Raw genomic sequence first — 12,546 nt, 5'->3', positions numbered from 1 at the left:
CTGCATATGGACACGGACTGCTTCAGTATCCGAGGAGTTGTGACAGGTACTGAACATCGTACAATCGGCGAACATCCCCACTTCTGACCTTATGATGGATGGAAGGTCACTAATGAAGCAGCTGAAGATGGTTGGGCCAAGCACACTACCCTGAAACACTCCTGCAACAATGTCCTGGGGCTGAGATAATTGGCCTCCAACAACCACAATCAACTTGTGCTAGGTACGACTCCAACCAGTGGAGTTTTCCCCTTGATTCTTATCAACTTGAGTTTGGCTAGGGCTCCTTGAGGACACACTCGGTCAAATGCTGCCTTGATATCCAGGGCAATCACTCTCACCTCACCCCTTGAGTTTAGCTCTTTTGTCTAAGTTTGGACCAGGCTGTAATGAGATCAGGAGGCGAGTGGCCCTGGCCCAAACTGAGCATCAGTGAGCAGGTTATTGCTGTTTAAGTGGCACTTGATAGGACTGTCGACGACCCCTTTTCATCACTTTGCTGATGATCGCGAGTAGACTGATGGGGCAGTAATTGGCTGGGTTAGATCTGTCCTGCTTTTTGTGGACAGGATATATCTGGGCAATTTTCCATGTTGTCGGGCATACGCCAGTTGCAGCTGTACTGGAACAGCTTGGCCAGGGGAGCGGCTAGTTCTGCAGCACAAGTCTTCAGTACTACAGCCAGGATGTTGTCAGGACCCATAGCCTTTGGAGTATCCAGTGTCTTCAGTCGTTTCTTGATATCACGTGGAGTGATCGGATTGGCTGAAGACCGGCATCTGTGATGCTGGGGACCTCAGGAGGAGGCCAAGATGAATCATCCAATTGGCACTTCTGGCTGAAGATGGTTGCGAATGCTTCAGCCTTTTCTTTTGCACTGATATGCTCGACTCCCCCATCAATAAGGATGGGGATATTTGTCGAGCCGCCTCCTCCTGTTAGTTGTTTAATTGTCCACCACCATCCACAACTGGATACAGCAGGACGGCAGAGCTTAGATCTGATCTGTTGGTTGTGGGATTGCTTAGCTCTTACTATTGCATGCTGCCTCCACTGTTTGGCATGAAAGTAGTCCCATGTTGTAGCTTTACTAGGCTAACACCTCATTTTTAGCTATGCCTGGTGCTGCTCCTGGAATTCTCTCCTACACTCCTCATTGAACCAGGATTGGTCCCCTAGCTTGATGGTAATGGTACAGTGAGGAATATGCCAGGCCATGAGGTTCCAGATTTTGTTTGAACACAATTCTGCTGCTGTTGATAGTCCAGAGTACCTCATGGATGCCCAGTTTTGAGCTGCCACATCTGTTCTGAATCTATCCCTTTTAGCACAGTGGCAGCACCACACATGATGGAGGGTATCCCCAGTGTGAAGTTGGGGCTTTGCTGTCACAAGGATTGTGCAGTGGTTGCTCCTACCAATACTGTCATGGACAGATGCATCTGCAACAGGTAGGTTTTTCCCTCTTGTTGGTTCCCTTACCATCTGCTGCAGGCCCAGACTAGCAGATTTGTCCTTCAGGACTTGGCCCGCTTGGTCAATAGTGATGCTACTGAGCCACTCTTGGTGATGGACAAAGAAATCCCACACCCAGAGTACATTCTGTGCCCTTGCCGCCCCCAAGTGCTTCTTCCAAGTGGTGTTCAACATGGAGGAGTACTGATTCAGCAGCTGAGTGAGGGTGATAGGTGGTAATCAGCAGGAGGTTTCCTTGCCCAACTGATCTGATGCCATGAAACTTCATGGGGTCCGAAGTCAATGTTGAGGACTCCTAGGGAAACTCCCTCTCAATTGTATACCACTGTGCCACCACTTCTGGTGGGTCTGTCCTGCCAGTGGGACAAGACATGCCCAGGAATGGTGATGCTGGTGTCTGGGACATTGGTTGCAAAGTATATTTCTGTCGGACTATGATGGACTATGACTAGCCTGTGGGACAGCTTTCCCAATTTTGGCACAAGCCCCCAGATGTTAATATGGAGGACTTTGCAGGATTGACAGGGGTTTGCCGTTGTTTCCGGTGCCTAGGTCAATGCTAGGTGTTCCATTCTGTTTTATTCCTTTTGTTTAGGGGTTTTGTACAACTGAGTGGCTTGCTAGGCCATTTCAGAGGGCAGTTAAGAGTCAACCACATTGCTGTGGGTCAGGAGTCACATGTAGGCCAAACCAGATAAGGACAGCAGATTTCCTTCCCTAAAAAGATATTAGTGAACCAGATGGGTTATGACAATTGGTGGTAGTTTCATGGTCACCATTACTGATTAGCTTTCAATTCCAGATTTTCGTTCATTAATTAATTAAATTTAAATTGCACCAGGTGCCATGATGGGATTTGAACCCATGTCCCCAGAGTATTAACCTGGGGACTCGAATACTAGTACAGTAGCATTACCACTACACTACCATCTCCCCTAGGATTTCCAAAAGGCATTCGATAAGGTTCCACATCAAAAATTACTACACAAAATAAGAGTTCATGGTGTAGGGGGTAACATATTAGCATGGATACAGAATTGGCTAGCTAACAGGAAGCAGAGAGTTGGGATAAATGGGTATTTTTGGGTTGGCAGGATGTGACTAGTGGAGTGCCACAGGGATCAGTGCTGGGGCCTCAACTATTTACAAAATACATCAATAACTTGGTTGAAGGGACCGAATGTATGGTATCTAAATTTGCTGATAATGCAAAGATAGGTAGGAAAGTAGGCGGTCAAGAGGGCATAAAGGGATTAAGATAGGTTAAGTGCTGGCAAAAATTTGGCAGCTGGAATAAAACATGTCCACTTTGGCAGGAAGAGCAGAAAAGCAGATTATTTAAATAGAGAGACTACAGAATTCTGCGGTACATGGGAATCTAGGCATCCTGGTACATGAATCACAATAAGTTAATATACAAGTACAGCAAGTGATTAGGAAGGCAAATGTAATGCTGTCATTGATATTCTATTCCCTTTGCAATAAAAGTAGGGAAATTTTGCGACAGCTGTACAGGGCCTTAGTGAGACCACATCTGGCCATCAGTAGTCCTTACTGATGAAAGAATAAAATTGCTTCAGAAGCAGTTCAGAGAAGGTTCACTCACTGATTCCTGGGTTGAAGGGGGTTATCTTATGAGGAAAGATTGAGCAGGTTAAGCCTATAGCCATTGGAGTTCAGAAAAATGAGAGGTGATCTTACTGAAACATACAAGGTCCTGAGGCGAATCAACAGGTTGGATGCTGGAAGGATGTTTCCACTTATGGTTGAGACCAGAACTAGGGGATACAGTTTAAAAATAAATGGTCTCCCATTTAAGACTGAGATGAGAAATGTTTTCTCAGAGGTTTGTCAGTCTGTGGAATTCTCTTCCCCAGAGAGCAATGGAAGCTGGATCATTGATTATATTCAAGGTTGAGTGAGATAGATGCTTGATAAACGAGGAGTCAAGTGTTATAGCGGGGGGGGGGGGGGGGGGGGGGGGTGGCGGGTGGAGAACAGGAAAGTGGAGTTGAGGCCACATTCAGATCAGCCATGATCTCATCAAAAGGCATAGCAGGCTTGAGGGGCCGAATATCCTACCCCTGCTCCTAATGTGTATGTTAGTATGTTCGAGGGGATAAATAGTGGCACAGAACAAACTAAGGATTAGGCCTAAGCATAGAGGAAAGGAAAAAAATATGCAAGAGATTAATAGAATAGTAACAGCTAGTCAGTCATGACATGTTAACAGCTTGAATTTATATAGTACATTCAAACAAACATTCAGGGAAGGTCATGTCTTACCAACTTAATAGAATTCTTTGAGGAATTGACAAAGTTGATTGATGAGGGAAGGGCTGTAGATGTCATATACATGGACTTCAGTAAGGCGTTTGATAAGGTCCCCCATGGTAGGCTGATGGAGAAAGTGAAGGCGCATGGGGTCCAAGGTGTACTAGCTAGATGGATAAAGAACTGGCTGGGCAACAGGAGACAGAGAGTAGCAGTGGAAGGGAGTTTCTCAAAATGGAGACGTGTGACCAGTGGTGTTCCACAGGGATCCGTGCTAGGACCACTGTTGTTTGTGATATACATAAATGATTTGGAGGAAAGTATAGGTGGTCTGATTAGCAAGTTGGCAGACGACACTAAGATTGGTGGAGTAGCAGATAGTGAAGGGGACTGTCAGAGAATACTGCAGAATATAGATAGACTGGAAAGCAGTGAACCCAATACAGATTCCTGGGGAACCCCATTATATACGTTCCTCCCGTCCGAAAAACCACTACTCTATTCCCTGTCACTCAGCCAACATCGTATCCATGCTGCCACTGTCCCTTTTAGTCCATGGGCTTTAACTTTGCTTATAAGCCTGTTATGTGGCACTTTATCAGACACCTTTTGGAAGTCCACGTACACCACATTACCCTCATCAACACTCTCCGTTACCTCATCAAAAAACTCAATCAAGTTACATAAACATGATTTACCCTTAATTAACCGAATGACAATTTTGTCCTGGATTATCATTTTTGAAAGCTTTTCCACCAAGGTTAAACTGACTGGTCTGTTGTAGTTGATGTTATCCTTGCTATCTTTCTTGAACAAGGGTGTAACACTTGCAATTCACCAGTCTTTTGGCACCACTCCTGTATCTAAGGAGGATTGGAAGGTTATGGCCAGTGCATGTACAATTTCCACCCTTACTTCCCTCAGTGTCGTCGGATGTATCTGATCCAGTCCTGGTAACCTATCAACTTTAAGTACAGCCAGACTTTCTAATATCTCATCCTTATCAATTTTTAGCCCATCCAGTGTCTCAGCTACCTGCTCTTTCACTATGACTTTGGCAGCATCGTCTTCCTTGGTAAAGTCAGATGCAAAGTACTCATTTAGTACATCACAACAGCATTTGACTGAGTGTGGCATCAAGGAGCTCTGGCAAAATTAAAGTGAATGGGAATAGGAGAAAACTCTCCACTGGCAAGAGTTATCCTAGCCCAAAGGAAGATGGTTGTGGTTGTTGCAGGCCAATCATCTCAGTCCCAGTACATCGCTGCAGAAGTTTCTCAGGGCAGTGTTCTAGGCCCAACCATCTTCAGCTGCTTCATCAATGACCTTCCTCCAACATAAAGGCAGAAGTGGGGATGTTAGTTGATGATTTAACAGTGTTCAATACCATTTGCAATTCCTCAGATACTGAAGCAGTCCCTGCTTGCATGCAGTAAGACCTGGACAACATTCAGGCTTAGACTGATAAGTGGCAAGTAACACCCATGCCACACAAGTGCCAGGCACTAAGCATCTCCAACAAGAAAGAATCTAACCATCTCCCCTTGCCATTCAACAGCATTAGCATCTCTGAATGCCCCAACAACTGGGGCTACCATTGATCAGAAACTTAGCTAGACCACCGTATTTATACTGTGGCTACAAGAGCAGGTCAGAGGCTAGGAACTTTGTGACAAGTAACTCATCTCCTGACTTCCCAAAGCCTGTCCACTATCAACAAGGCACAAGTCAGCAGTGTGATGGAATACTCCACTTGCCTGAATGAGTGCAGTTCCAACAACACTCAAGAAGCTTGACACTATCCAGGATAAAGCAGTCCGCTTGATCGACACCCTACCCTCTACCACTGGCGCACAGTGGCAGCAGTGTGTGCCATCTACAAGATGTACTGTCACAACTCGACAAGGCTTCTTCGACAGCACCTTCCAAATCTGTGACCTCTATCACTTAGAAAGACACGTGGGAACACCACCAGCTGCAAGTTCCCCTCCAAGTCACAACGTTCTGACTTGGTACCATCTCGCCATTCCTTCACTGTTGGTTCAAGATCCTGGAACTCTCTTCCTAACAGCATTGCGGAAGTATCACACCACATGAACTGCAGCAGTTCAAGAAGGCAGCTCACCACCACCTTCTCAAGGACAATTAGAGATGGGCAACAAATGCTGGACTTGCCAGCAACTCCCAGATGCCACAAATGGATAAAAAAATTAAGCAACGCAGCCATGCCCTCTGCCTCCATGCATAAATCCCCTTTTTAATCATTAATCAGCCCCACTTCTTTTACCTTTTACTATTTTCACGCCTATACAAGACTTTTGGATTCCCTTTTACGCTCGCTGCCAATCTCCTCTAATACTCTCTCTTTGCTTCTCATTTCTTTTTTCACTTCCCCTCTGAACTTTCTATATTCAGCCTGGTTCCCACTTGTATTAAAAACCTCGTATCTGTCATACGCACCTTTTTCTGCTTCATCTTACTCTCTCTCTTCCATCACCCAGGGTGCTCTGGCTTTGTTCATCCTAGCTCTCCCTCTAGTGGGAACGCACTTCAACTGTACCCAAACTATTTCCTCTTTAAAGTCAGCCCATTGTTCCGGATACACTGCAGTGACGCCAACTGCCGCACAAGCTCCGAAACCTGGAGCTCAAACTGCTCCAGCTGACGACACTTCCTGCACGTGGTTCTCCGGAACACGAGAAGCGTCCTGGAGTTCCCATATGGAACAAGATGTGTACTCCACAGGTCTGAGATGCCCTGCCATGTCTCTGTAACTTTATCCCTTAGATCTCATTAATTAATTGAACAGCGATTGTAACTTTGTGATAAATCTTCAAATTGGCTTTAGTTTTTATACCAATTCATTGATCTAGTCTTGCATTTATTTTATTTTTAATTATTTATTTAGAGATACAGCACTGAAACAGGCCCTTCAGCCCACCAAGTCTGTGCCGACCAACAACCACCCATTTATACTAAACCTACAGTAATCCCATATTCCCTACCACCTACCTACACTAGGGGCAATTTATAATGGCCAATGTACCTATCACCTGGAAGTCTTTGGCGGTGGGAGGAAACCGGAGCACCCGGCGGAAACCCATGCTGTCACAGGGTGAACTTGCAAACTCCGCACAGGCAGTACCCAGAATTGAACCCGGGTCCCTGGAGCTGTGAGGCTGCAGTGCTAACCACTGCGCCACTGTGCGCCCCGAAGGTAATCAATTATCATTAATTAATTTAACTTAAATTAAAAGCTTACCAGTATACTCAGCCCATGTGCCTCCTTGTCATGTAACGTCACGTTGAATTTTTTTTTTTATATGAGATTCTTTTTCCCCTTCATTTGGTTGAGACTCTCAGTCCAATCACAGACCACAGTGTTTGTCTGTTCATGACCTCTCCTTTTACACTGCACAGCGCCGCTCCGCTCCACTCCTGGCCTCTCCTCTTCACGCCGCTCCGCTCCACTCCCGGCCTCTCCTCTTCACGCCTCTCCGCTCCACTCCCGGCCTCTCCTCTTCACGCCTCTCCGCTCCACTCCCGGCCTCTCCTCTTCACGCCGCTCCGCTCCACTCCCGGCCTCTCCTTTTAAAAATGCTCACCATGTTCAAATCACCTGACGGATTCACTCTTCCCTATCTCTGCAACCTTCCAGGAGCCCAACAAATCTCCAAGAGCTCTGCAGTCCCCCTACTCGGCCTCTTCTACATTCCCCACTCTCTTCCCCCCACCATTGGCAGATGTGCCTTCAGCTGCATAGGCCCGAAGCTGTGGAATTCTCTTCCTAAATGTCTCCATCCATAACTGTCTCTCCTTATTTAACACCTCCCTTAAAACTTCTCTCATTAACCAAGCTTTTGGTCACTCATTCTAATATCTCCTTCTTTGGCTCTGTTATTTTTGTCTGATTACACTCCTCTGAAGCACCTTGGAATGTTTTTCTATATTAAAAGGTACTATATAAATGCAAGCTGTTGAGTATTAAACATTCAGGTAGGTTTCGTTCATATCAACGCTGTTACCTTACCCATTAAACATTACAATACGATCTAACTACTTTAGAAGATAGCCGGAGAAAATTGAAAACAAACAAAATTACTTAATTGAATTTATGGTTCGAACATTAAGATTTTGTGCACAAATGTGGACTCTCAATTTAAAATGAAAAGTAATGATAGAGAACATTGCACAAGACTCTTCATCTAAAGCGAAGTCTCTATTATCCATCACTCCCAATATTCATGGTCTCATCATGAGAACATTTGCAGACATCAGTAGGTGACTTGACCACATTGCAGGTAGAAGTTTTACCTTGGCTTTGACATACCATGTAGCTTAAGGCTACTCAAATATTGTTTTACGCCGTTGAGAGTGAGCAGGTTATAATTGAAACAAACTGCTCAGAACTATTTAGCTTTGATTTTTAAATTCTGCAGACAATTGTTTTACTCACATTTGATTTAAGTATGTTAATGATCATCAAAAATCTTAAAATATCAAATAGTAGAAGCAGTTTGGGGGAGCGAAGAAACAGCAAGGGCATAAAACACTGATAGGAAGAGTTTATAGGCCCCCTAACATTAGTTGTAATGTCGGGCACAGTATAAATCAGAAAATTAGAGGTCCATATAAGGGTAACACTGTAATCATGGGAGACTTTAAACTTCAGACTGGGCAAACCAAATTAACAGATAATGAGTGGAGGACCAGTTCATGGAATGCATTCAAGATGGTATTTCGACATACTGCTCTAGAAAACTAACTAGGGAACAGGCCATTTTAAACCTTCCATTGTGCAATAAGAAAGGGCAACTTAATAATCTGGGGACTCTGGGAAAAGTGGCCAAAATAGGACATCGAGTTGAGTGACTTAGCCAAGATTGAAATTAGGGTCTTAAATCTGAACAAAGCAGACTGCACGAGGGGAGTGTTGGCCAAGGTAGCTTTTGAAACTTGACCAAGTTTTTTTTTTAAATTTGTTATTGGGATGTAAGCATCACTGGCAAAGGTATCGTTTACTAACCATCGCTAATTGCCTTTGACATGGTGGTGGTGGTGAACCGCCTTCTTGAATCAATGCAGTTCATGTGGTGTTGGTACACCCACATGCTGTTAAGGAGGGAGTTCCAGGATTTTGACCCAGCTACAAGAAACGGCGATATACTTCTAAGTCAGGATGGTGTGTAGCTTGGAGGGGAACTTGCAGGTCGAGTTCCCATGCATCTGCTGCCCTTGTCCTTCTAGGAGGTAGAGTGGGTTTGGAAGGTGCTGTCAAAGGAGCCTTGGCGAGTTGCTGCAGTGTATCTTGCAGATGGTACACACCATTGCCATGGTATACCAGTGGTGGAGGAAGTGAATGCTTAGGGTGGTGGATGGGGTGCCGATTAAGTGGGCTGCTTTGTCTTGGATAGCGTCTAGCTTCTTGAATATTGTTGGAGCCGCATGCGTTCAGACAAGCAGAGAGTATTCCATCACATTCCTGACTTGTAGCTCGTGGACGGGCTTTGGAGAATCAGGTGTTGAGTTACTCACTGCAGAATTCCCAGCCTCTGACCTGCCCTTGTAGCCAGAGTATTTATATAGCTGGTCCAGTTAAGTTTCTGGTCAATGGTAACCCCAGGATGTTGATGGTGAGGGATTCAGTGATGGTAGTGCCATTGAAAGTCAAGGTGAGATGGTTAGATTCTCTCTTACTGGAGATGGTCATTGCTTGCCACTTTTGTGGCGTGAATGCTACTTGCCACTTACCAGCCCAAGCCTGAATGCTGTCCAGATCTTGCTGCAGGCAGGCACAGTATCTGAGGAATTGCAAATGGTACTGAACACTACAATCAGCGAGCATCCCCACTTCTGACCTTAAGTTGGAGGGAAGGTCATTGATGAAGCATCTGAAGATGGCTGGGCCTAGGATACTACCCTGAGGAACTCCTGCAGCAATATCCTGGTGCTGAAATGATTGGCTTCCAACAGTCACAACCATCTTCTATTGTACTAGATATGACTCCAGCCGGTGCAGAGTTTTCCCCAATTCCCACTGACTTCAATTTTGCTAGGGCTCCTTGATGCCACACTCGGTCAAATGCTGCCTTGAAGTCAAGGGCAGCCACTCTCACCTCTGGAATTCCACTCTTTCATCCATGTTTGGACCAAGGCTGCAATGAAGCCTGGAGCTGAGTGGCCCTGGTGGAACCCAAACTGAGCACTGGTGAGTGGGTTAGGTAAGTGCCGCTTGATAGCACTGTTGAAGACACCTTCCATCACTTTGCTGATGAGTGAGAGTAAATTGATGGAGCAGTAATTGGCCGGATTGAATCTGTCCTGCTTTTTGTGGACAGGACAGATTCCTGGGATGACGGCATTGCCCCGAGGAGAGATGGTGTCGACTAGACCTACATTCCCTAGAGTTTAGAAGAATGAGAGGTGATCTTACAAACAAAATTTTTTAAGGAGTTTTATAGGGTTGATGTTAGGAGTATGTTTCACTTGGCTCGAGCATCTAGAACTTGGGGTCACAATCTCAGAAGGAGGGGTGGGCCATTTAGGGCTGAGATGAGGAGAAATTTCTTCATAGGGTTGTGAATCTTTGGATTTTTCCATTCCAAACAGCTGTGGTTGTTCACTTGAAGAATATATTCAAGTCAGTATCCAAAAGTCTATCAACCGCTACAGATTCAAGGGGTGTGGGGATGGTGCGGGAAGATGCAGTTGAGATAGACGATCAATCATGGTCTAACTGAATAGCAGAGCAGGCTCAAATGGCCAAATGGTCTACTCTTGTTTCTGTTTCTAATGTCATATTTTAATTTGCACATACTAGCAGTGCATGGGAATTAGGGCTATGATAGGTGAAACAATGGTTTTAGTTAAAAGGCCATTAATGATTTGTGTTCTTAAAGAAAATCTATGACACGTTCTTCATGAAATTAAACGATCTACACTGCCAACCACATCCTGATGCTCTGGAGCAAATTAATAGTTGGTGTTATATGAAAAATTTCAGTCAACACCAGCTTAAAGCACACAATGGCATTGTGTGGAGCACATTAAATCAAGTGGCTGCACAAATCCTTCAATTTTAAGCAACACATTGCACACAATATTGTTAGCACCCTTTTAATTAACATTAATAATCATTATGGAAAGGTGATTCACCAGTATCTAGACTCCAGCTGGACAGCGTGCACTTGTGGTACTGCTTGGCCGATATGTAAAATGCATTGTAGGGCAATGGTGGCAATTAGAGAGACAGCTGAAGGGAACAGAGCACAACAAATCAACGAGAGGAACGCCCTGATCTACTGTCCAGGGAAACAGGATTTTTGCATGTTCTGCTGCCGTTACATGATGTTCATCAGTTTCAGAGTAACTGAATAATTTTTTTTTGTTAAAAAGAAATACAACAAGGACACACGTCACCCTATCGCTGATTTGCAACAGCTGACCAGTGAGCTTCTCATTCCAATGAAGCACTGATTATCTGTTAATTCCCATTATCCACCAGGAGACCCCTCTATTATGGAAGGTAATGAAGGTACCTTTTTATAATGTAATGGAAAATTATAAACTTCTCATATCAGAACAGCTGTTTATTTAAACCCTTTGAGTGCTTAATTTTCATTTTAAATTACATATTTAATTCTATTTAGAAAAACTGTACTTTTCTTTGCAAACAAGACTGCCTTTAGAAGTGTATTGCATTGGGCTTTCTCTAAATATACTGAAAATTAATAGCATTGTTGCACCAAAGAAAAAAATTCAAAGTTGATTTTTATCCTAATGCATAATTTAATGCATTTTTCTACCTTTTCCAGACAACATACAAGTGACCTGCACCTATGCCTTCATCAGGACTATTTTGTGCCAGCCATGAGATGTGGTGAGCAATATAGCCAGGGAGCAATTCCTTCCTCCAAACTTCCCATCTCTCTTCCCCCACAACCCCACCTCACTCCACTCCACTCAAAAGGTGGAATCCTGGCATCTGCCTGAAACTTTAGACAAATATTGGGGATTCAACAAAGAACTGAATCTGTACAGCAGGGAGCAAAGCTTACATTAGTTTTTAAAGTAAGCAACAACATTCATAGCTCTCTCGCTTACTCAGGAGGCATTAAAAAAATTTCAATAACTGCTCTCATGCTAACATGAAGTGACAAAATGTTAAGCATTCTTGGATTAATTTTAACACACCCTATTTTGTTAGCATTTATTTAGTACTTATATACTGTTTCAGTCCAGTGCATTCCTCAGTGCATAAATAGGGTTCTCCATTTTCAAAGTCAGAATACAGATTGAATCAGATTTTGGGAGGCAGGCTGCAAAAGCAAGCAGCTTCTTCAAGGTATATTATCTTCTGTATTCTCAGACTTCAACTCTTACCTTGGCTTTGTCAGACCACCCGAATGACTGGATAGTTACATCTAAACGTTTGATCAACATTCTTCTGCGGCATTCATACTCACTGGTGAGAGCAGCATTTATTGCCATAAGCGTCTCCTGAGCAGAAAGAATATACAAATACAGGTTACTATTCACAGAGAAATAAGTTAAATCCTGTTGCATGTTACACAAGTCCACTAAACACAGGAATATAAAAGCAAAATACTGCAGATGCTGGAAATCTGAAATAAAAACAGAAAGTGTTAGAAATGTTCAGCAGGTCTGGCAGCATCTGTGGAGAGAGAAACAGAGTTGATGTTTCAGGTCTGTGGCCCTTTATTAGAACTGGAAAAGGTTAGAAATGTAATTTGAGCAAGTGAAAAGGGTGTGGGGGGGGGGGGGGGGGCGGGGGGA

The 12,546-nt window shown here is 44.1% G+C and overlaps 1 protein-coding gene across 1 annotated transcript in view; it reads right to left on the bottom strand.

Annotated features, from left to right (window-relative positions):
* LOC137373880 (protein FAM98B-like) overlaps positions 1-12,546 on the bottom strand; it is a 66,257-nt gene that overhangs the window by 27,279 nt on the left and 26,432 nt on the right. The window contains exon 6 of the mRNA XM_068039407.1: positions 12,133-12,249. Coding sequence (XP_067895508.1) covers positions 12,133-12,249 — 117 coding nt within the window. The remainder of the gene's footprint in view (positions 1-12,132; positions 12,250-12,546) is intronic.

This window comes from Heterodontus francisci, chromosome 9, assembly GCF_036365525.1.
Source record: "Heterodontus francisci isolate sHetFra1 chromosome 9, sHetFra1.hap1, whole genome shotgun sequence".
NCBI lineage: Eukaryota > Metazoa > Chordata > Chondrichthyes > Heterodontiformes > Heterodontidae > Heterodontus > Heterodontus francisci.
Note: the sequence above shows the minus strand (reverse complement) of the source record. Positions and strands in the feature narration are given on the sequence as shown.